Genomic DNA, 25,665 nt, shown 5'->3' with positions numbered 1-25,665 from the left:
TATATGTGTTGAAGCTAGCTTATCGGCATTTCTTTTTTGTTTGGAAGCCGGATTTTTCCATCTTCAGCTTCTTCTTTATCTTTGTCAATTTCTTTATCTTCAAGTGCTTCTTCTCCTTTTTCAATTTCTTGAGTTTCTTCATCGTTTGATTCCTCTTCATCATAGGGCGGCATAGCTCGGTTGGTAGAGCGACCGTACCAGCAACTTGAGGGTTGCAGGTTCGATTCCCGCTTCCGCCATCCTAGTCACTGCCGTTGTGTCCTTGGGCAAGACACTTTACCCACCTGCTCCCAGTGCCACCCACACTGGTTTAAATGTAACTTAGATATTGGGTTTCACTATGTAAAGCGCTTTGAGTCGCTAGAGAAAAGCGTTATATAAAAAAATATACTTCACTACTTCACTTCACTTTTCCCGAAGTTCTTCCAGTATTTTTTCTTCTTTCTCAATTTCTTGAGATTCTTTTATTTTTTTCAGTTGCCTGCTCCACTGGTTGTGGTGCAGGCACTGGTACCTCCTGGCGTGGAGCATAATCAGAACTGATGTTCAGCAAGGAAGAAAGAAACGCTTCACAAAAACAAAAGGTGTATGTAGCTAAAAATGTACCTTTACAATTATCCATCCATCCATTTTCTACCGCTTATTCCCTTTCGGGGTCGCGGGGGACGCTGGCGCCTATCTCAGCTACAATCGGGCGGAAGGCAGGGTACACCCTGGACAAGTCGCCACCTCATCGCAGGGCCAACACAGATAGACAGACAACATTCACACTCACATTCACACACTAGGGCCAATTTAGTGTTGCCAATCAACCTATCCCCAGGTGCATGTCTTTGGAGGTTACCCGGAGGGAACCCATGCATTCACGGGGAGAACATGCAAACTCCACACAGAAAGATCCCGAGCCTGGATTTGAACCCAGGATTGCAGGAACTTCGTATTGTGAGGCAGACACACTAACCCCTCTGCCACCGTGAAGCCCTCCTTTACAATTATTTTGTAAGCTATTACAAGTTGAGGGAAATGTGCATAATTGTTTTTTGGCCACCAGAGGGCGACAACAATTCACCAAAGAATAGGGTAGGCATTGGAATTACAGAGCAAGGTGAGAGACAGGGACAAGCGGTAGTAAATGGATGGATGGATGGTGAGAAATAGTGCAATTAGTCAACATTTAAGAACTAATTTACAGTACAACCATTTGCGAACTCAAAGATTGAGCTTTTTTTTAAATGACTGAGTCATAGAACATTAAAATGTGTACTAAAAGAGAGGATGTCTATTAAATTTTAAAGGCCTACATTTATTTGTTATTCATGCAGGGAACATGATATGGCGCCGTCTATTTCAACAAAATTTTCTTTTTCTGTTTGCAGGGTTCTTCAGACACTCATCTATAGATCTAAGTCACTATGCATATGCACTCAACGTGGAGGCAAGGAGGGGTGCCTTTGTTCTGCAGCACCGTCAGTCCCCCCAGCATGTGTCCAATCTCGGTTCCACGAAGGAGGGGAGGGGGACACCCAGCGCGAGTATGAGCTTCTGGCGGGGTGCTGAGGAGGAGAGGCAGCAGCCAGAGGTGGAGGAGATGGGCTCACATTTATGAATCACAAGTCCAACTGCAGGCTGGCAAGCGTCACGCAGACATTGGAGGACGACCAATTTGGGCTTTTACCTTTCTGCTCTAGGTGACTAACATCAGGAGCTGTGTATTTTTTTTCCTCGAACGTCTGCACGACCTGCAAGAATGCATCCAAATAACTACTTGCCAGAGCTGGTGGCTGAGAAAAACACGTTGGACCCTCAGTTTGTCCATGCTGTGCGTCTGCTTGCAGAAGGTACGTCAAGACATTGTTTCTATTGACGTGTGCATAACTTTTTCAAATGTTTCCCTCCATCGGGTAAGTAAAGTCCCGGACACCGTCTCCCCAAAATACATATGATGAATATGAGTGATACAGTATACACATCAAATGCTGAAAATGTGACTAATGTGCATCAAATATCATGCGTTTTTAATGTTTATGTGGTTATTGTCACGTCTGTATGATTATGTTTTGTTTTTTGCCATGTTTGGTCATGTTTAGTTTTTTGGACATTTGGTTCTGTCTTTGCACTTCCTGGTTTGTTTTCGTCTCCATGCCAACTCATTAGTTTTCACCTGTCATGTCACGTCCCTGTCCTCAGCCTCACACCAGTTTTCACTAATCATCACAGCTACTATTTAAGTCATTCTTCTTCTGTCTTCGTTCTGGCATCTTCACACACCCTACCATGCTGTCGCTACCTTCATGCCCTCGAACACCTCGTTATCCATGCCCCTCGTTTCGATCCAAGTATATTTATGCCTCAGTGCAAGTATTGTTTTGTTTTTGCCACAGCTAGTGTCTTTTGTTTCATTTGTATATAGCCATGCCATCGTGCTGTTTTAGTTTATAGTTCATTGTTATTCATGCCATCGAGCAAGTGTTTTTGTTTTCCCTGTTTTCTATATAGTATATCAATAAAAAGATGTACTCACGCCTCGCTCGTGCTAATCATCCTCTGCGTCGGAGAAACAACCTTAGTCCAAGCCAAAGTTTGACTGTCCTAATGCATGCAATATTGTCAGAGGCTTGCACGAGTACCTCTTAACTATAATTACCATGAATTGATTAACGTGGACCCCGACTTAAACAAGTTGAAAAACTTATTCGGGTGTTACCATTTAGTGGTCAATTGTACGGAATATGTACTGTACTGTGCAATCTACTAATAAAAGTTTCAATCAATCAATCAATCAAATGAAAGTGACAATGTGAAGGAATCTTGCAACCCTTCTCATATGCTGGGTAAAACTACGGGGAATTACTTTTTCAGCACAGTGTAAACACTGAGACAGGTGCTCTGCTGTGATTTAACACTGTAACCGTGCAGAATAGTCCTTAGGGAGCCATTAATATACAGGCACTGTATCATATTTAATGGGAGGCTTATTACTGCTAAGAAACACAGGTAATAATCTCAACTGGTTCAAGGTAAGGATGTAATGGATTCTGCACGTCCTTTCAGATAGGATTGTTAAAGTGGTATGTATATGAATAGATTCATTCATATGTCAAATAGTATGGAATTTTACAAATGTGTTGTGTGTGTATATATATGCAAATGGCTCGATTTATGTGTCATGTCCGAGAGATGCAATTTAAAAGATAATACCAGAGTTGACAGCATAATGCAACATGCATGAATACACGGGTGACACTTTGCTTTGAACGGGCACAAAGTATACAGTAATGTGTTGATGAAACACCTGGCGGCCGTGCACTCGTCTCTCACTGCGATGCAAAGTGGAGCAGAAATAAGATTTTTCGACTCACAGTACGGCAGATCCAATTCCCACAAGGCTGATGCACATATCTTGCAGACCAAGTGATCGTTACCCATCGGGTTAAGTCAAGCTTTTTTATTGCATGCTGTAATTTCGAAGATATATTTTATTCAGGGAGTTCTGTGTAGGAATCAACAATTAAATAAATAAATGATAAATGGGTTGTACTTGTATAGCGCTTTTCTACCTTCAAGGTACTCAAAGCACTTTGACACTACTTCCACATTTACCCATTCACACACACATTCACACACTGATGGAGGGAGCTGCCATGCAAGGCGCCAACCAGCACCCATCAGGAGCAAGGGTGAAGTGTCTTGCTCAGGACACAACGGACGTGACGAGGTTGGTTCTAGGTGGGATTTGAACCAGTGACCCTCGGGTTGCACACGGCCACTCTACCACTGCGCCACGCAGTGAATTCATCTCTGTTTGCAAAGTAAAGCAAATGAAACACACTTCATGTGATGTGTAGTTTTCTGATTCGTAAAACTGCTTCTGTCCATGAAGAATTGAAGCAAAGAAGTTTCAACCTAAACATATTATTTTTGTCAGAAATCCATCCATCCATTTTCTACCGCTTATTCCCTTTGGGGTCGCGGGGGGCGCTGGTGCCTATCTCAGCTACAATTGGGCAGAAGGCAGGATACACCCTGGACAAGTCGCTACCTCATCACAGGGCCAACACAGATAGACAGACAACATTCACACTCACATTCACACACTAGGGCCAATTTAGTGTTGCCAATCAACCTATCCCCAGGTGCATGTCTTTGGAGGTGGGAGGAAGCCGGAGTACCCGGACGGAACCCACGCATTCACGGGGAGAACATGCAAACTACACACGGAAAGATCCCAAGCCCGGGATTGAACCCAGGACTACTCTGGACCTTCGTATTGTGAGGCAGACGCACTAACTCCCACTGTGAAGCCCTTTTGCCAGAAATACACACTTTAAAACATATCAATTTGGATTTTACATTTGAAATTGCTGCCCGGTGTTCAATCTTTGTCAGATTTAGTCAAACCTGTTTGAGCCTGCTGTATAAAAATATTTGTCTGAATTGGGTGATTTTGTAATGCCCATCCATCCATCCATCCATCCGTTTTCTACCGCTAATGCCCATTGGGATCGCGGGGGGCGCTGGTGCCTATCTCAGCTCCAATCGGGCGAAAGGCGGCGTACACCCTGGACAAGTCGCCACCTCATCGCAGGATTTTGTAATCTGTATTTTTAAATACTTTTCAAGATTGTGTGGCTTCTCACCAAAGTTCAATAGAAGAGAAAGAGAGCTCACTGTGATTCAGTGCCTTGCGATGTGGACAAAAATTCCCGATAATGATATGCAGTATATCACAATGGCCCAAATAGTACATTTTAGATGCATCACAATTCGGACACGGACAATTATAAAGTCGATTAGTAAACATCAATGATCGATTCATAAATAAAGTAATGCAGACGGTTCTAAAAATGTAGCTGACTGCAGCGAGCCACCTCACTGAGAGATCTGACCAGCTTCTTTATTATATCAAATCAAATCAAACTTTATTGATATAGCACTTTTTATGCACAGGCAGGTGGCGAGCACACATTGCTGTACAAAACAAAACAAACAAACAAAATTAATAATAATAGAAGAAAACACACGCATTCACACAGCACTAATAACAATAATAAGGCAAAAACAAAGCATGGCATGGCACTGATGATTTGAAGTAAAACCACACCTTTGAGGCATCCACACTGAAGAATAACTAAAATTATCATTGTACATGCCCTGCGATGAGGTGGCGACTTGTCCAGGGTGTACCCCGCCTTCCGCCCGATTGTAGCTGAGATAGGCGCCAGCGCCCCCCGCGACTCCGAAAGGGAATAAGCGGTAGAAAATGGATGGATGGATGTACTGTACATATATTTTGTCACATTTTATAATACATACATACATACGTACATAAAGTTAAAGTAAAAGTACCAATGATTGTCACACACACTCTTGGTGTGGCGAATATATTCTCTGCATTTGACCCATCACCCTTGATATCACCCCCTGGGAAGTAAGGGGATTGATAATGTCAATGAAGGACTTTTAATCACTGCTATGCTGAAATTCTAACTAATATTGATACTGTTGTTGATGATATTCATTTCAGTTTCACTACTTTTGGTTTGTTCTGTGTCGTGTTTGTGTCTCCTCGATTGCTCTGTTTATTGCAGTTCTGAGTGTTGCTGGGTCAGGTTTGGTTTTGGAATTGGATTGCATTGTTATGGTATTGCTGTGTATTGTTTTGTTGGATCGATTAGAAAAAAAATATGATTTTTTAAAAATGAGAATCGATTATGAACCGCACAACGTGAGAATCGCGATTCAAATTCGAATCGATTTTTTCCCCACACCCCTAAAGTCTAGGTTAACGTACGACAAAACATTGCACCTAAAAACTTGAGTGCCCAAAGAATCCTACACTTTGGTGACTCAGGCTCTATCCTTTTTTATTGACTACGATTGGGGCCCAAAAAAAGTGTCGAATGTCAGGACTTCGATAAAGCCAAGTAGCAACTGGCGTCCACACGGCTCTCTCCTCCTCTCCACTCATTGGCGTCTTCGCCAACTACAGTCTTTAAAATAAAGAACAACGTTATGTCAAATGTTTAATTATCCATATTATTTGCTGTTAATATATTTTTTCATGTTTTTTTTGTATGTAAAACTAGATTTGTGTGTTAATATTTCAGGAGGAACAGTGTGGTTTTCGTCCTGGTCGTGGAACTGTGGACCAGCTCTATACTCTCGGCAGGGTTCTTGAGGGTGCATGGGAGTTTGCCCAACCAGTCTACATGTGCTTTGTGGACTTGGAGAAGGCATTCGACCGTGTCCCTCGGGAAGTCCTGTGGGGAGTGCTCAGAGTGTATGGGGTATCGGACTGTCTTATTGTGGCAGTCCGCTCCCTGTATGATCAGTGTCAGAGCTTGGTCCGCATTGCTGGCAGTAAGTCGGACACGTTTCCAGTGAGGGTTGGACTCCGCCAAGGCTGTCCTTTGTCACCGATTCTGTTCATAACTTTTATGGAAAGAATTTCTAGGCGCAGTCAAGGCATTGAGGGGTTCCGGTTTGGTGGCCGCGGGATTAGGTCTCTGCGTTTTGCAGATGATGTGGTCCTGTTGGCTTCATCTGGCCGGGATCTTCAGCTCTCACTGGATCGGTTCGCAGCCGAGTGTGAAGCGGCCGGAATGAGAATCAGCACCTGCAAATCCGAGTCCATGGTTCTCTCCCGGAAAAGGGTGGAGTGCCATCTCTGGGTTGGGGAGGAGACCCTGCCCCAAGTGGAGGAGTTCAAGTACCTAGGAGTCTTGTTCACGAGTGGGGGAAGAGTGGATCGTGAGATCGACAGGCGGATCGGTGCGGCGTCTTCAGTAATGCGGATGTTGTACCGATCTGTTGTGGTGAAGAAGGAGCTGAACCGGAAGGCAAAGCTGTCAATTTACCGCTCGATCTACGTTCCCATCCTCACCTATGGTCATGAGCTTTGGGTCATGACCGAAATGATAAGATCACGGGTACAAGCGGCCGAAATGAGTTTCCTCCGCTGTGTGGCGAGGCTCTCCCTTAGAGATAGGGTGAGAAGCTCTGCCATCCGGGAGGAACTCAAAGTAAATCCGCTGCTCCTCAACATGAGGTGGTTCGGGCATCTGGTCAGGATGCCACCCGAACCCCTCCCTAGGGAGGTGTTTAGGGCACGTCCAACCGGTAGGAGGCCACGGGAGAGACCCAGGACACGTTGGGTAGACTATGTCTCCCGGCTCACCTGGGAACGCCTCGGGATCCCCCAGGAAGAGCTAGACGAAGTGGCTGGGGAGAGCGAAGTCTGGGCTTCCCTGCTTAGGCTGCTGCCCCCGCGACTCGACCTCGGATAAGCGGAAGATGATGGATGGATGGAATGGATTCAGTGGATTTGCATAATGTCTTATGAGAAAAGTGGTTTTTGTCAGAGTTTTTGGAACAGATTAAAGAAAAACCAAGGAAGTAGTACCGTATTTTTCGGACTATAAGTCGCAGTTTTTTTCATAGTTTGGCCGGGGGTGCGAGATATACTCCGGAGCGACTTATGTGTGGAATTATTAACACATTACCGTAAAATATCAAATAATATTATTTATCTAATTCGCGGAAGAGACAAAGAAAATGTCAGCAATCGTCACACACACGTCAACCAATAAGAATTTGGCGGGGGAGGGTCATGGCAGAAGTGCATTGTGGGTCATGGAATGCTAACTGCTATATGTTATATGCTACTGCCGTAGCTATTAAAATGGTTCATTTCATCGTTGGCGGTAACTTATAAAAAACTGAGAAGGGCTGAACAAAAATGGCACCGAAAAGGAAATCATTTACTGCAGATTACAAGCTGTTTTTTTTTCCTTTCCTTTCCTTCCTTCTTCTTTTTTCCTTCTTCTATTATGCATTTTCGGCCGGTGCGACGTATACTCCGGAGCGACTTATAATCCGAAAAATACAGTATACATAAAAAATAATAAAGAGTAAAAGGTATAACCGGAGTATCTCTGTAGAAAATTGTAATGAATTCCCATAAGAGCAGCCTCTGTGCTGAGTTGGTGAGTAATTATGAATATGCGTTGACAGCAAGATAAACCACGTCTTTAGATTTACAGATTCACACATATCTGTCCTTCAGTGCCTCAACACTTCCTTATTTACCTATGGCACTAAGGTAAACACATCAACATTGATTTACTGTCGTCTCAAATGTATGAAATCAACAATTTTTATGTAGTTGTGTATGTCTTTCTAATGCAAATTTACTGCAACAAAGCCGCTGCTGGAGGGCGGATAATATTATAATTCTCTTCTCCAGATGGATGCGCGAGCTTGTTTTCTTGCATCGTGCAAATAATAATATCCCTAATTACTAATACGGATTTTTATGTAACTTCAGTAAAGTAGTTCCTTAGTGAATCCAAGCAAGCTCATTCATATTTAGCATGAGCCCTTCAGCTCAGATTGATAGATGAAAGTCTAGTCCTTCATGTGTTGCACTTGGATTCACCTCCGACTGATAAATAGTTTGAGACTTGAATATGAATCCTAAACCGAGTCTGAATTATTTCAAAAGCGGGATGACTACAAGACCAAAGGTCAATGCGGTGCATGTTGCCCTGCGCTTCTGTACCAGTAACAACACCAAAAACTTCAAATTGAGTTGCAATAAAATGAATGTCAAAACAAGAAAATGTCCAAACTAAGTTGTGTCCAGCACCTCACCAAGGTAAAAGGTCAAAGGTCAGATTGGTACTCACATATTCACCATTTCAGGCTTCCTTTCGTATATGCAATACAGCAGGGGTCACCAACCTTTTTGAAACCAAGAGCTACTTCTTGGGTACTGATTAATGCGAAGGGCTACCAGTTTGATACACACTTAAATAAACTGCCAGAAATAGCCAATTTGCTCAATTTACCTTTAATAAATAAATCTAGTGTGTGAATGTGAGGGTGAATGTTGTCTGTCTATCTGTGTTGGCCCTGCGATGAGGTGGCGACTTGTCCAGGGTGTACCCTGCCTTCCGCCCGATTGTAGCTGAGATAGGCGCCAGCGCCCCCCACGACCCCAAAAGGGAATAAGCGATAGATGGATATATTAAAAAATGGGTATTTCTATATGTCATTCCGTCGTACATTTTTTTTCCTTTTACTGATGTTTTTTTGTGGCGAATAAATGATGAAAAAAACATTTAATTGAATGAGGAGAAAACACGAAAAAAATTAAAATTAAATTTTGAAACATAGTTTATCTTCAATTTCGACTCTTTAAAATTCAAAATTCAACCGAAAAAATGAAGAGAAAAACTAGCTAATTCAAATCTTTTTGAAAAAATTAAAAAAAATTATTTATGGAACATCATTAGTAAATTTTCCTGATTAAGATTAATTTCAGAATTTTGATGGCATGTTTTAAATAGGTTAAAATCCAATCTGCATTTTGTTAGAATATATAACAAATGGGACCAAGCTTTATTTCTAACAAACACAAATCATTATTTCTTCTACATTTTCCAGAACCAATTTTTTAAAAGAAATTAAAAAGACTTTGAAATAAGATTTAAATTTGATTTTGAAGATTTTTTTATATTTGCCAGAATAATTTTTTTGAATTTTAATCATAAGTTTGAAGAAATATTTCACAAATATTATTCGTCGAAAAAACAGAAGCTAAAATGAAGTATTAAATTAAAATGTATTTATTATTCTTTACAATAAAAAAAAAAAAAATACTTGAACATTAATTTAAATTGTCAGGAAAGAAGAGGAAGGAATTTAAAAGGTAAAAAGGTATATGTGTTTAAAAATCCTAAAATCATTTTTAAGGTTGTATTTTTCTCTAAAATTGTCTTTCTGAAAGTTATAAGAAGCAAAGTAAAGAAATAAATGAATTTATTTAAACAAGTGAAGACCAAGTCTTTAAAACATTTTCTTGGATTTTCAAATTCTATTTGAGTTTTGTCTCTCTTAGAATTAAAAATGTCGAGCAAAGCGAGACCAGTTGCTAGTAAATAAATACAATTTAAAAAATCGAGGCAGCTCACTGGTAAGTGCTGCTATTCGAGCTATTTTTAGAACAGGCCAGTGGGCGACTCATCTGGTCCTTACGGGCTACCTGGTGCCCGTGGGCACCGCGTTGGTGACCCCTGCAATACAGTATATTAAAGCAATAACTATTTCAAGGCTCTGCAATTCACGGGGTCCACTTGTAGTCTACTCTAGTTTTGCATGTATCCTTTGGATCTAGTTGACATTGTCAGAGAGCATTTTCATGAGGAATCACTTCTGACATGTCGGCAAGTGCTGCAAGGCAATAATGATACAAAAGATATCTGTTTGAAAGTCGAAGCAATGCCTCTGTAAAAGTACTCCATTCTCTACATCAGGGGTGTCAAACTCAAATACAGAGTGGGCCAAAATTTTAAACGGAATAAAGCCGCGGGCCAAGGTTGAACAAATTAACCTTTTAATAGGGACCCAAACAAGTTTTGCATTAAATATTGAACAAGCAAGGCTTATATAACTTTAGTGACATGCAAAATCCAGTTTCAAATAATAATAATAGTAATAAAAAAATATCAATGGCATATCAAATCAAATTTAAATACAAATTTAATGCCTTTTTTTCTATGTGCAATCTTCTGAGGTAAATATCACATTTTTTCCACAGGCTAATAATAAATTTGAAAATAAAATAACAATGAATGAACCAAACACTCAAGCCTTGAAGTAGCAAGAGAGATTGCATGAATAAAATGTTAATTATTGGTCAGTTTGCTGGAAGTTTCCCGGAAAACTTAGTGCTGCAAAGGGTTCTGGGTATTTGTTATTTTGTGTTACGGTGCGGATGTTCACCTGAAATGTGTTTGCCATTCTTGTTTGGTGTGGGTTCACAGTGTGGCGCATATGTGTAACAGTGCTAAAGTTGTTTATACGGCCACCCTCAGTGTGACCTGTATGGCTGTTGACCAAGTATGCCTTGCATTGACTTGTGTGTGTGTGTGTGTGTGTGTGTGTAAAAGCCACAAATATTATGTGACACGCTGTTAGTATGGAAGAATAGTGGACGTGACGACAGGTTGTAGAGAACACTAAAGGCAGTGCCTTGAATGCATGCCCCCAATATAGTTATCCAGGTGGAAATCGGTAGAAATTCGGGGGAATGGTTGCCCCGGGAGATTTTTGGGAGGGGCACTGAACTTCGGGAGTCTATCGGGAAAATTAGGAGGGTTGGCAAGTATGAGTATTAGCGGTGAATGCGGTGTTACAGCGGCACCGACGCCGTATAACACCGGCGGGCCAGCTCTAATGCTAAATTGATGGTGCCTCAAGGGCCAAATGAAATTACACGGCGGGCCAGATTTGGCCCGCGGGCCAGAGTTTGACACCCATGCTTTACATGCTGAGACATCATGGCACATTTCAGGGAGTCGATAAGAACGCAGGAGAAATACATGGTTTACAGCCACTAGGGGAGCCTTTGCGTTGATTAAGGTAAAATTTGCAATTAAAAGAGAGGATAGCCATTAAATAGTACACGCATTCCTTTTTTCCTAGTGTTCACAATCATTATGAGAGACAAGAAGGTCGATGTATTTTTTTCTTAATTCATTATAGCTCATAGGGCTTCACGGTGGCAGAGGGGTTAGTGCGTCTGCCTCACAATACGAAGGTCCTGCAGTCCTGGGTTCAAATCCAGGCTCGGGATCTTTCTGTGTGGAGTTTGCATGTTCTCCCCGTGAATGCGTGGGTTCCCTCCGGGTACTCCGGCTTCCTCCCACTTCCAAAGACATGCACCTGGGGATAGGTTGATTGGCAACACTAAATTGGCCCTAGTGTGTGAATGTGAGTGTGAATGTTGTCTGTCTATCTGTGTTGGCCCTGCGATGAGGTGGCGACTTGTCCAGGGTGTACCCCGCCTTCCGCCCGATTGTAGCTGAGATAGGCGCCAGCGCCCCCCGCGACCCCGAACGGGAATAAGCGGCAGAAAATGGATGGATGGATAATACCGTATTTCGTCGAATTGCCGCCGGGTATATAGTATGCGCCTGCCTTGAATTGCTGCCGGGTCAAACTCGCTTCGCAAAATAATTATTGCATGCTTACTATTACCGCTGTATCAAACTCGTGACGTCACGGGTGACACTTCCCCTGTCATCATTTTCAAAATGGAGGAGGCTGATTTTGATACCGGTAATTTGGAATCGCAAAAAGGGAAGAAGACTAAGAGCTATTTAAAATGATTTAAGGTCCAAGCAATTGACAGTAAGCTGCTATGTTTTATTAATATACCGTAGCTGCGTGTGTCAAATATGAGTCATTAAATGACTCCTGCCTCCTGGTGGTAGAGGGCGCTAGTGATCCTTCTTGCGACTACTCGGCTGCAGAAGAAGTGCCAATGAGTGACGTGATATGTGCTGGGATCGGATTTGACGCGGTGGGTGCACGACGGACCTTTAAGGATGTAACACCACTACTCCTATGCTGGCTATTTAAACAACCGGGCTGAAATAAAACATGTTCCAGTCCTAAAAACACAGTGTATTATTTATACAATAACAATTCATGGTGGCAGCGGTGGGATAAAGAGATCACCCACAGAACAGAACAGGAGGGGGAGTTGACCGAGGATAATTCTGTCGTCGCCCGCACGTGAGGAACCGAGCTAACTGATAGCAGCGGTCTGATGGCAGTTTTCTAAACTGGACTTTCAATCGAAGCAGGAGGTAATAAAGGAAGGTCTCCATCGAGACACAGGGACTTTTAAAACTGAAGAAAGATAAGGAAGACTTCTAAAAAACAAGTCATCATTTTCAAAATGGAGGAGGCTGATTTTAATACCGGTAATTTGGAATCGCATAAAGGGAAGAAGACTAAGAGCTATTAAGTAGGATTTAAGGTCCAAGCTATTGAATACCGGTATGCTAAAAAGAACAGTAAGCAACTATGTTTTATTAATATACCGTAGCTGCGTGTGTCAAATATGAGTCATTAAATGACTCCCGCCTCCTGGTGGTCGAGGCCGCAAGTGATCCTTCTTGCGACTACTCGGCTGCAGAAGAAGTGACAACGAGTGACGTGATATGTGTTGGGATTGGATTTGACGCGGTGGATGCACGACGGACCTTTAAGGATGTAACATCGCTACTCCTATGCTGGCTATTTAAACAACCGGGCTGAAAAAAAGCATGTTCCAGTCCTAAAATCACAGTGTGAAGTATTTATACAATAACAATTCATGGTGGCAGCGGTGGGATAAAGAGATCACCCACAGAACAGAACAGGACGGGGAGTTGTCCGAGGATAATTCTGTCGTCGCCCGCACATGAGGAGCCGAGCTAACTGATAGCATTGGTCTGATGGCAGTTTTCTAAACTGGACTTTCAATTGAAGCAGGAGGTGATAAAGGAAAGTCTCCATCAAAACAGAGGGACTTTTAAAACTGAAGAAAGATAAGGAATACTTCTATAAACAAGTTATCGATCCTTTTGATCAGAAGGAGCTGGCATGGACTTCATTTATAAGTAAAGGTAAGACCATAATAATGTTTTTTTTAATTAAATGTGCTTTTCATGATGGTATCCTTACATCACACTCAATTTTTTACTGCATGCCTTTGGTAAGTGCCGGAGTGGGAAGACGTTTTAAATTAATTAGCGCCCCGGCGGCAATTCAAGGAAATATGGTAATATATAGAGAGGATTTAAACACCCTTGTTTACCTGTATCTCATCTTTTTTGTAAGGGGCGCTGGAAGCCGGCAGACCCGTCAGCGATCCTGTTCTGTCTCCCTGTAATGTTTGTCTAATCTTGAATGGGATTGTGCTGAAAATTTAAATTTTCCTGAAGGAACTCTCCTGACAGAATAAATAAAGTACTATCTAATCTATGTAATCTAATCTTTAGGATGACTAAGTCTTTAACGTTGAATTTCTCCTCTGCAGTCTCAGACACGTTACACCTGTAGAAATACAGTGGTACTGTACATCAGAGCTGGGGAAGATTTACTTCTGGGTGGGGGGGTCGAGAGCAGGCTAACAAAGGCAGGTTTTGTCATAAAGACACTATGAACACAGTTATACTCATGCCGTGTACAGTTTTTAGGGAGTCGAGTTGTCTCTCAGCTCATTGTTAAGATACGAGCCTCCCCATGGCTACTTGGCATAGTCAATGTTACAAGGAACCCTTTAAGATCGACAAAAAAAGTTGAGTGTTTCACTCACTAGTGTTAATTAATAGCTGGCTATTATACAGATAATTAGTAAAAAAAAAAAAAAATTAAAAATTGTTTTTCCAACCATTGTTCAGGGAGAAGTGAGTGTGAAAGAAGAAGTGCTGAGAAGCAAAAACAGATGATATTCACTGAACTAAACAAATAAATATTTTAAAAACACGACAAGGTGTGTGTGCAGGTGGGTAGTTCACAACAGTTCATTTATTTATTTCATTCATAAAACATCAGAAAAGGATTAAAACTAAAACAACATAACATTGAAGTAAATTATGAATGAAAAGGAGCAGAAAGAAGTTAAACATTTATTATATCTGCTCATTTGCTCCACACTCAAACGTAATTACTCAGTGGTCTAGTGGTTAGAGTGTCTGAGATAGGTAGGTTGTGAGTTCAAACCCCGGCCGAGTCATACCAAAGACTATGAAAATGGGAACTATTATCTTCCCTGCTTGGCACTCAGCATCAAGGGTTGGATTTGGGGTTTAGTCACTAAAAATGACCACCGCAGCTGCTCACTGCTCCCCTCACCTCCCAGAGGGTGATCAAGGGTGATGGGTCAAATGCAGAAAATAATTTCGCCACACCTAGTGTGTGTGTGACAATCATCGGTACTGTAACTTAAACTTTTTTTTTAATTACATATATATGCAAGACATGCACCGTTGTAACGCGCTACATTTGCATTTAATCAACTTTTTGGATTACTTTTACTCCGCTACATTGAGTTTAATTCCAATATATATATTCCAGTGTTGTGCGGTGAACTAAACACCAGATGAGGCATGCATACTTTTTTTTATTCTTTCTTTTTTACTTAAATTCATATGTGCAGTTCTAGTCATTGTTGATTTAGGTTGCACATTAAAGTTACAGGAAAAAAAAAGGGAGTTATTTGCTTTCATAAAAACGTTATCATAATGATATTATGATATGATAAATGGTTCCAGAAAGTATTTAATAAAGTTGTTATTAAATACTTTTTGGTCCCATTTGCTTTTAACAAAATAAATCAAGTATTGTGAGTGTATATTACCTTTCTGCGTTTGTATCTGAAGCAGCAATAGCTATCCTCCATGAAAACATACTTTGTATGAATACATTAATTTTGTCTTAAAGTCCAGTTTAGAGAACTATTTCATCTTGGATACAGTATATAATCCTCCATATTGGCAGAAACATTCATTTAATTCAACTTAATTCCAAAAAATTAACAATAATTTTGCATCTGACAAAAAACACCTACAAACGCTGCCTTACTCTAATAAAAATGCCATGTTTGTTATACAGTTAAAAAAAAAGAAAAGCGCCCTCACTTCTCCCAGTGTGGCGAGTCAGAGTACTGCTGAAGCATTGAACTACAAGTTGACAATATATCGCCCCCTACCTTGAGGCAGAGGTACATGCTGCCTCATGGCCTGCCTTTTCCCCGTGGCAACAAGCATGCGCCCCCTCGCACGCACACGCCCAATACACGCTGTGTGTAGCCGTGGAGGCACCGCCTGTGTCTGCCTCACTTCTCCTATGCTGCGTTGTTTTGATCAGGAAACATTTAATTTCTGCAATTTTGACCATTTAAATCATCAAAATATACAGGAACCACACCAAAATCACATAGAAAGCATAAAAAAACTATTAAAGCTTATCTTATTTTATTACTTTGTTTTGGAACATCTCATGGTTAAGCCACCTGGTGGCAGGTGAGGCACTGCCTCACTTGCCTACCCTGACAGCACGTCACTGATGTATTCAAATTTTATTTATTTTATAAACTATTGATTACTGCTTGCAACAGGCATTTATTTCATTAGAGAGAGACTTCTTCCCAGAGAGAAATGTCAAATGACTGTTTCACCCATCCAACGTGAGCACTAGTGATGTTTGTCTACATCTCACACTGTAAAAAAAAAAAATCGAGGCACAACTCTTTAATGCTTACCTTACAACCTATAAAACAACAAGTGCGTCAATAGCAATCTTCGCATTTCAACATACAACAATTGTACTTCCAACATTTTGCGGTGAGTTGTTAATATTTTTATTGTTTAGCTGTGCATATGATAACATTAGCTCTGTTACGTAATTATGTATGGAAAGATGGATGATATTTTGTGTAGCTCACACAATAAAAGACACACACTTTGCATTTATGAATTTGACAAATAAAGCTCCTTAAATTCTTGAATTACACATTAAAAGAATGAAAGTACAAACAATAAAGATAAAAGGACACTGGTTACATCTAAAAAACAAACAGAATAACAAAAGTGTAGAGTCTAGACCAGGGGCGCTCACACTTTTTCTGCAGGCGAGCTACTTTTCAATTGACCAACTCGAGGGGATCTACCTCATTTATATATATCATTTATATTTATTTATTTATGAAGGAGACATTTTTGTAAACAAGTTGAATATGTTTAATGATAATACAAGCATGTGTAACACATATAGATGTCTTTCTTTCACAAAGACAAGAATATAAGTTGGTGTAATACCTGATTCTGATGACTTGCATTGATTGGAATCAGACAGTAATGATGATAACGCCCACATTTTCAAATGGAGGAGAAAAAAAGTTGTCCTTTCTGTACAATACCACATGAAAGTGGTTGGTTTTTGGCATCTAATTCATCCAGCTTCCATACACTTTACAAGAAAAACATTGGCGGCAAATTCAGTAGCTTGCTTGATTGACATTCACGGCACCCGAGGGTCTTGTGAGATGACGCTGGCTGCTGCCACTTCATTATTATGAAAAAATGAGAGAGGAAGGCGAGAAACACTTTTTATTTCAACAGACTTTTGCGCCGTCCCTTCCGTCAAAACTCTAAAGGCCGACTGCACATTTCCTATCTTCACAATAAAAGCCCTGCTTCATGCTGCCTGCGCTAACAAAATAAGAGTCTCGGAAAGCTGGCGTGCACAAGTGATGTGCACGCCAGCTTTCTGAGGGATCGCTTGTGCACGCCAGTTTTCCGAGACTCTGTATTTAGTTAGCGCAGGCAGCATGAAGCAGGGCTTTTATTGTGAAGATAGGAAATGTGCAGTCGGCCTTTAGAGTTTTGACGGAAGGTACGGCGCGAGAGTCTGTTGAAATAAAAAGTGTTTCTCGCCTTCCTCTCGGTCATATTTTCATAATAATGATCTTGCAGCAGCCAGCGTCATCTCACAAGACCCTCCGGTACCGTGAATGTCATTTAAGTGACGTCTTGGTGAAGATTAATGATCACTCATTTTTAGGTCTATTTTTTTTTAAAGCCTGGCTGGAGATCGACTGACACACCCCCTGCGGTCGACTGGTAGCTCGCGATCGACGTAATGGGCACCCCTGGTGTAGACTATGGAGTCTCATTGATGATCATGGGCTTTTGCTGTTCAAATTTCTATTGAACATCCTAACAGCCATGACATTTTAAGTGACTGTAAAATGTGAATCTTTTTTGGTACATACTGAAGTATTGTCAATAAAAAAATAGCTGTGAAACAAAATCAGAATTTACTCACCAGTTACTAAGTACTTGTACTCAGTAGTAGTTGTGTCACTGAATACTCACTTATACTCCAGTAATTGGTTGGATGACTCTGTTTTACTTTTACTTGAGACTATGGCTGGGCGGTATATCGATTCACTCGGTATATTGCGGGTTTGTCTCTGTGCGTTATAGAAAATGACTACATCGTGATATTCGAGTATACGTCCTCACGCAGTTGCTTTTAGCTGCGGGCATTACACTATAGGCGTTTCTCACTCTTTCTTTTCTCTCCTTCTCACAGAGACACGAAACAAGTGCACATTCTTACATACCTCACATACTGACACACGTGTAACGGCAGACGCTCTCGCTGAGCAGAGATGTAGCGACATGGGTAACTCTAGCAGTGGGGCTAACGGAGCGGTGGGAGTGGTAATACAAGAGAGAGAAGGTGCGATTCCGGTAACAAATGAAGGAAGAATTGATTACCAAGAAAAGCATCGTCTGGAGGGGGTTTGGCTTTAAGTGGGAAGATGTTTTACAAGTATGCGGCAAAAGCATTGCTACAAAAAGTAGCAGGACTGCTAATTTGTAGCACCATTTGAAAGGTCACCTGCTAGAGAATGAGGAGGGCTTGAAACTCCGCATGTCAACATCTCGGCCGGTGCCACACCAACAAAATGCCCAAGCAACCATTTCCAGATCAACACCGTATGAAAAAAATAGTCAACATCAGAAGTGAAGTGAAGTATATTTATATAGCGCTTTTCTCAAAGTGACTCAAAGCGCTTTACATTGTGAAACCCAATATCTAAGTTACATTTTTAAACCAGTGTGGGTGGCACTGGGAGCAGGTGGGTAAAGTGTCTTGCCCAAGGACACAACGGCAGTGACTAGGATGGCAGAAGCGGGGATCGAACCTGCAACCCTCAAGTTGCTGGCACGGCCGCTCTACCAACCGAGCTATACCGTCCGAAGGAGATAACGTCCGCAGTAACCTACCATATAGCAAAGGACAATCACTATTTAATTTCCTATTATGCAGCTCATTTTTATTTTACAGTTATTGAAATATCTTGTGTGAAATCATGCACAAAAGTGCACTTTATAAGTTTTAAAGGCCTACTGAAATTATGTTTTCTTATTTAAACGGGGATAGCAGGTCCATTCTATGTGTCATACTTGATCATTTTGCGATATTGCCATATTTTTGCTGAAAGGATTTAGTAGAGAACATCGACGATAAAGTTCGCAACTTTTGGTCGCTAATAAAAAAGCCTTGCCTTTACCGGAAGTATGTGCGCGTGATGTCACCGGTGTAAGGGCTCCTCACATTCTCACATTGTTTATAATGGGAGCCATCAGCAGTAAGAGCAATTCGGACAGAAAAAAGCGACAATTTCCCATTAATTTGAGCGAGGATGAAAGATTCGTGGATGAGGATATTGATAGTGAAGGACTAGAAAAAAATAAAATAGAATTAAATAAAATAAAAAGCATCGGCTCCGGGCGGCGGCAGCGTGAGCGTTTCAGATGTAATTAGACACATTTACTAGGATAAGTCTGGAAGATCCCTAGCGACAATTTCCCATTAATTTGAGCAAGGATGAAAGATTTGTGGATGAGGATATTGATAGTGAAGGACTAGAAAAAAATAAAATAAAATAAAATAAAATAAAAAGCATCGGCTCCGGGCGGCGGCAGTGTGAGCGTTTCAGATGTAATTAGACACATTTACTAGGATAATTCTGGAATATCCCTTATCTGCTTATTGTTTTAATAGTGTTTTAGTGAGATTGTAAAGACATACCTGAAAGTTGGATGGGTGGGGTGAACACGCCAGTGTCTCAGAGAGAAGCCGAGGAGCCAAGCTCACAGGTGCCTTTTTTGACAGTTACTGCAGGAGGACAAATAATGCACTGATGTCTCCGGTAAGATACATATCACAATTTTCCCATCCGTAGAGAAACATGCTCGCTTTACCGCTCTGTGTTAAAGCTTTAAAACAAACAAAGAAACACCGGCTGTGTCTCGGTGCTAAAGGTAGATGCAATCCACCGTTTTCCACCAACAGCATTGTTCTTTATAGTCTCCATTATTAAATGAACAAATTGCAAAAGATTCCGCAACACAGATGTCCAAATTACTGTGTAATTATGCGATGAAAAGAGACGACTTTTAGCCGTACGTGGTGCTGAGCTAGTATGTCCCCTCCAACCAATAACGTCACAAACACACGTCATCATTCCGCGACGTTTTCAACAAGAAACTAAGCGGAAAATTTAAAATTGTAATTTGGTAAACTAAACCGGCCGTATTGGCATGTGTTGCAATGTTAATATTTCATCATTGATATATAAACTATCAGACTGCGTGGTCGGTAGTAGTGGGTTTCAGTAGGTCTTTAAACTATTGTAGTAGTGTTCTGTACAAAAAGTGCACTTTCATTTAGTGATGTTTTGATATGTCATCTTAGTGACATCATGCACAAAAGTGCACCAAATAGCTTGTTTTAAAATGTCCAACCATCTTGTGCTTTCTGTTTTGGGAATGACATAAATGTTTGTACCACTGCTTAATAACTGTTTAATAAATACAGTTTTGGTAAATTGACTTAGTTGTGATTTCCCTCTCTGCATGAAAGTTTAAAATGAGCATATATTAATGCAGTATGAACAAGAATGTTTTGATGTAAACACGTAGAATCATCATACGGATGTTATTACTGTTTATGCATCAAGAGTTCATTCAAAACTCAGGCAAAATATCGAGCTATATATCGTGTATCGTGACATGGCCTAAAAATATCGAGATATTAATAAAAGGCCATATCGCCCAGCCCTACATGAGACATATTATTCTAAACCAGGGGTCACCAACGCAGTGCCCGCAGGCACCAGGTAGCCCGTAAGGACCAGATTAGTCGCCCGCTGGCCTGTTCTAAAAATAGCTCAAATAGCAGCACTTACCAGTTAGCTGCCTTTATTTTTTTAATTGTATTTATTTACTAGAAAGCTGGTCTCGCTTTGTTCGACATTTTTAATTCAAAGAGAGACAAATCTCAAATAGAATTTGAAAATCCAAGAAAATATTTTAAAGACTTGGTCTTCACTTGTTTAAAAAAAATTCATTTATTTTTTTACTTTGCTTCTTATAACTTTCAGAAAGACAATTTTTGAGAAAAAATACAACCTTAAAAGGGATTTTAGGATTTTTAAACACATATACCTTTTTAACTCTTAAATTCCTTCCTCTTCTTTCCTGACAATTTAAATCAATGTTCAAGTAATTATTATTTTTTTTATTGTAAAGAATAATAAACACATTTTAATTAAATTCTTCATTTTAGCTTCTGTTTTTTCGATGAAGAATATTTGTAAAATATTTCCTCAAACTTACTATGATTAAAATTCCCCAAAAATATTCTGGCAAATCTGTAGAATCAAATTTAAATCTTATTTCAAAGTCTTTTGATTTTTTTTTTAATTTTTTCTTCTGGAAACTCTAGAAGAAATAATGATTTGTCTTTGTTAGAAATATGGTCCAATTTGTCATATATTCTAACAAAGTGCAGATTGGATTTTAACCTATTTAAAACATGTCATCAAAAATATATATTTATTGTGACCAGGGTGTACCCTGCCTTCCGCCCGATTGTAGCTGAGATAGGCGCCAGCGCCCCCCGCGACCCCGAAAGGGAATAAGCGGTAGGAAATGGATGGATGGGTGGATGGAATCATTAAGATGATCAGTGTTTCCACCAAGATAAATATCATTGATTGTTAATAATAACGTAGAGTTAAAGGTAAATTGAGCAAATTGGCTATTTCTGGCAATTTATTTAAGTGTGTATCAAACTGGTAGCCCTTTGCATTAATCAGTACCCAAGAAGTAACTCTTGGTTTCAAAAAGGTTGGTGACCCCTGCTCTAAAGTAACAGCACTCTTACTTAAATGCAATTTTTGTCCACTCTACCTCCCTGTTTGTGCATGTAGCCAACTTTGATTTGACAGTATTTTGGGTTACATTTTGGGCTCGGTCACAGAATAAACTAAACTCGTAAGCTGAGGTACAACTGTATTATTAACGCGATAAAACTCAGTCACAAACGTATTGGATTCTTTGTTTGGGCACTCGAGTCTGCAGAATGATATCTGAGGCAAACGGTTATTGTTAGTGGTTTAGCCCATACAATAACCGAGGTGGCATGCAAAAATCAATTCCACATTTTTGTCCAAAACCAAATACTATGAAAGGTAGGGCATACAAAAACTAAGGCAACACAGTAGCTCCATCATTCAGGCTTACGCTGCATTTCCCCTTTACTTAACAGCGCGTATAATCAATCACGTAATGCAGAAACGTTCCCCATGCACTGTCTTAGGTAAAGCAGTAATGGTGACAGATATAGTCATTAGCCTTTCCAATAGTGGGTTTAATTAGGAAACTGCAAAGGTAGTATCCGATCAGATGCTTTGACTTCTAGTATTAAAAATGTCTGCTACCATTAAGAAACTGAAAAAAAAACAATAAAATAGTGTTCATATCCTGGAAAAAAATAGTTGATCAGATATTGAATGTGCAAACCCTGTTTCCATATGAGTTGGGAAATTGTGTTAGATGTAAATATAAACGGAATACAATGATTGGCAAATCATTTTCAACCCATATTCAGTTGAATATGCTACAAAGACAACATATTTGATGTTCAAACTGATAAACATTTTTTTTTTCTGCAAATAATCATTAACTTTAGAATTTGATGCCAGCAACTCGTGACGAGGAAGTTGGGAAAGGTGGCAATAAATACTGATAAAGTTGAGAAATGCTCATCAAACACTTATTTGGAACATTCCACAGGTGTGCAGACTAATTGGGAACAGGTGGGTGCCATGATTGGGTATAAAATTGGCTTCCATGAAATGCTAAGTCATTCACAAACAAGGATGGGGCGAGGGTCACCAATTTGTAAGCAAATTGTCGAACAGTTTTAGAACAACATTTCTCAACCAGCTATTGCAAGGAATTTAGGGATTTTACCATCTAGTCCATAAAATCATCAAAATTTTCAGAGAATCTGGAGAAATCACCGCACGTAAGCGAAGATATTACGGACATTTGATACCTCAGGCGGTACTGCATCAAAAACCGACATCAGTGTGTAAAGGATATCACCACATGGGCTCAGGAACACTTCATAAAACCACTGTCAGTAACTACAGTTGGTCACTACATCTGTAAGTGCAAGTTAAAACTCTACTATGCAAAGCAAAACCCATTTATCAACAACACCAGGGAACGCCACTGGCTTCGCTGGGCCCGAGCTCACCTAACATGAACTGATGCAAAATTGAAAGGTGTTCTGTGGTCTGACGAGTCCACATTTCAAATTATATTTGGGAACTGTGGACGTGGTTTCCTCTGGAACAAAGAGGAAAATAACCATCCAGACTGTTATAGGTGCAAAGTTCAAAAGACAGCATCTGTGATGGTATGGGGGTGTATTAGTGCCCAAGGAATGGGTAACTTACACATCTGTGAAGGCACCATTAATGCTGAATACTTCATACAGGTTTTGGAGCAACATATATTGTCATCCAAGCAACATTATCATGGACGCCCCTGCTTATTTCAGCAAGACAATGCCAAGCCACCTGTTACAACAGCGTGGTTTCGTAGTAAAAGAGTGCGGGTAACTTCCTGACCCGCCTGCAGTCCTGACCTGTGTCCCATCGAAAACTTGTGGCGCATTATGAAGCGTAAAATACGACAACGGAGATTCCGGACTGTTGAACGACTGAAGCTCTATATAGTAAAAAAAGAATGGGAAATAATTCCACTTTGAAAACTCCAACAATTAGTTTCCTCAGTTCCCAAACATTTATTGAGTGTTGTTAAAAGAAAAGGTGATGTAACACAGTGCTGAACATGCCCTTTCCCAACTACATTGGCACGTGTTGCAGCCATGAAATTCTAAGTTAATTCTTTTTTGCAAAAAAAATAAAGTTTATGAGTTTGAACATCAAATATCTTGTCTCTGTAGTGCATTCAATTGAATATGGGTTGAAAAGGATTTGTGAATCATTGTATTACGTTTATATTTACATCTAACACAATTTCCCAACTCCTACGGTAACGGGGTTTGTACAATATATCCTTTGGATGTATTTGACTTTGTCACTAAGCATTTTGACGACTAATCACTTCTGACATGTTTACTCAAGTGCTTAAAGGCACAATAATGGCATAAAAGAAGTGTCTCATATACTTCCTAAAAAAAAAACATACACCGCATGCATTTGTAACTTAGTTTTCATTTAAAAACATGCATCAAAAAACTCAAGGTCGATAGAAGATCACAAAGTGACATGTATGTAAGTGAAATGTATAAAAACTAAGTTTGACTTATGATACAAATATCAACTCAATATCGTATGGCAGTGTTACTGAATATCAATGAGGATTTAAATGAATAACTCATTTAATGTTATGAAAATAATATATGACAATCTTGATGGACGACAATATATAGTGTAGCGTGTGTTACGAAATAACTTGCCATTGTATTGATGTTTACACATAGTGTAACTAGGGTTACGCGATACTGACAATATAAACTATATACATTTGGCCGACGATTGAGCTTATGATACCACAATATCGGTATATCATAATAACGCATGTTGGTGACACATTTTAGCTGTGTCCGCAAATTTGAAAGCAACGATGCGAACGACCACGTCCTCAATGAAATGTAGCGTTCTTGCCTGGGGCTAACGTCCCTCCACAGTGCAACTGCCAAGCCACTTTTAAGTCAATAATCCTTGTGGCCATGGCAGCAAAAAACAACCTCATTTTACAAATATCATCCCAGGAGGAGGAATAGCTAAACATGCTCCACTACATGTAGGAAGGTGTATGCTAACTGCTAACTACAAGCTGGAGCTCTTATTGTAAACAAGGCGGGCGAATTACACCAGACTTCCTTTTATTGTCATTTTTAAATTTGAACTTTACAGTACAGATAAGAATGACATTTTGTTGCATTAGCTCATTGTAGTGCAGGATAAAAGAGCAATAATGTTCAGATATAAATAAATAGATTGCTGCCTGATTGTAGCTGAGATAGGCGCCAGCGCCCCCCGCGACCCCGAAAGGGAATAAGCGGTAGGAAATGGATGGATGTACAGATAAATGTATTGCACTTTTGCGTATACATCCAGGTTTATGGACATATGTTATGTTGTCTTTGTATTCCAGCCAGTTAATCCGTTTTTGGGGGGAATTGAGGGGATTATTATGATGTGTTCAAGGGCATTATGGCCTGAGGGAAGAGGCTGTTTCAGAACCTGGAGGTTCTGCTACTAAGGCTGTGAAACCTCTTTTTAGAGTCCAACAATGAAAACAGTCCTTGGTGGGGGTGGGAGGACTCTACAGATTTTCTCAACCCTGGTCAGGCAGTGGCTTTTTGCGATTTCTCTAATAGGAGGAAGAATAGTCCTGATTATCTTTTCCGATGTCCTCACCAGTGTCTGCAGAGACTTTCAGTCTGAGGAATTGCAGCAGGCTCCAGTCCAGACAGAGATGCAGTTGGTCAGTAGGCTCTCTATAGTGCAGGGGTCGGCAACCTTTACCACTCAACAAGCCATTTTGACCCGTTTCAGAAAGTAAAGAAAACAATGGGAGCCACATAACTCTTTTGAAACATATAATGTAATAATACTGCATACAGAGTTTATTTTGCTTTGTGCTATGTATAAACCAGGGGTCTCAGACACACGGCCCGCACCTTAATATGAAAATTTAATGTTAGTGCGGGCCGTGAGTTTTATGTGAATGCCGCTTGAGAGTGTCACTCACACCTGCCAACCGTCCCAATTTTCCTGGGAGACTCCCGGATTTCAGAGTAATTATTCTCTGTAATGTACGCTGGTGTTCACCCAATGAACAATAATAAGGGCGTACATTATATCACTACCGCCCTCTACAGCTTGTACAAATAGCTTGCCAGCCCAAAGAATTTTCCGACGAG

General features: G+C 40.4%; 1 protein-coding gene across 4 annotated transcripts in view; it reads left to right on the top strand.

Annotated features, from left to right (window-relative positions):
• The first annotated feature begins 1,513 nt into the window (after nucleotides 1–1,513).
• The window catches only part of khdrbs2 (KH domain containing, RNA binding, signal transduction associated 2), a 184,414-nt gene continuing 160,262 nt past the window's right edge, over nucleotides 1,514–25,665 (top strand). For all 4 annotated transcript variants that reach the window (XM_061910378.1, XM_061910374.1, XM_061910376.1 and 1 more), the window contains exon 1: nucleotides 1,514–1,838. In XM_061910378.1, the coding sequence (XP_061766362.1) occupies nucleotides 1,748–1,838 (91 nt within the window). In that variant the 5' untranslated portion in view covers nucleotides 1,514–1,747. The remainder of the gene's footprint in view (nucleotides 1,839–25,665) is intronic.

This window comes from Nerophis ophidion, linkage group LG09 (assembly GCF_033978795.1).
Source record: "Nerophis ophidion isolate RoL-2023_Sa linkage group LG09, RoL_Noph_v1.0, whole genome shotgun sequence".
In the NCBI taxonomy this organism is placed as follows: Eukaryota; Metazoa; Chordata; class Actinopteri; order Syngnathiformes; family Syngnathidae; genus Nerophis; species Nerophis ophidion.
Note: the sequence above shows the minus strand (reverse complement) of the source record. Positions and strands in the feature narration are given on the sequence as shown.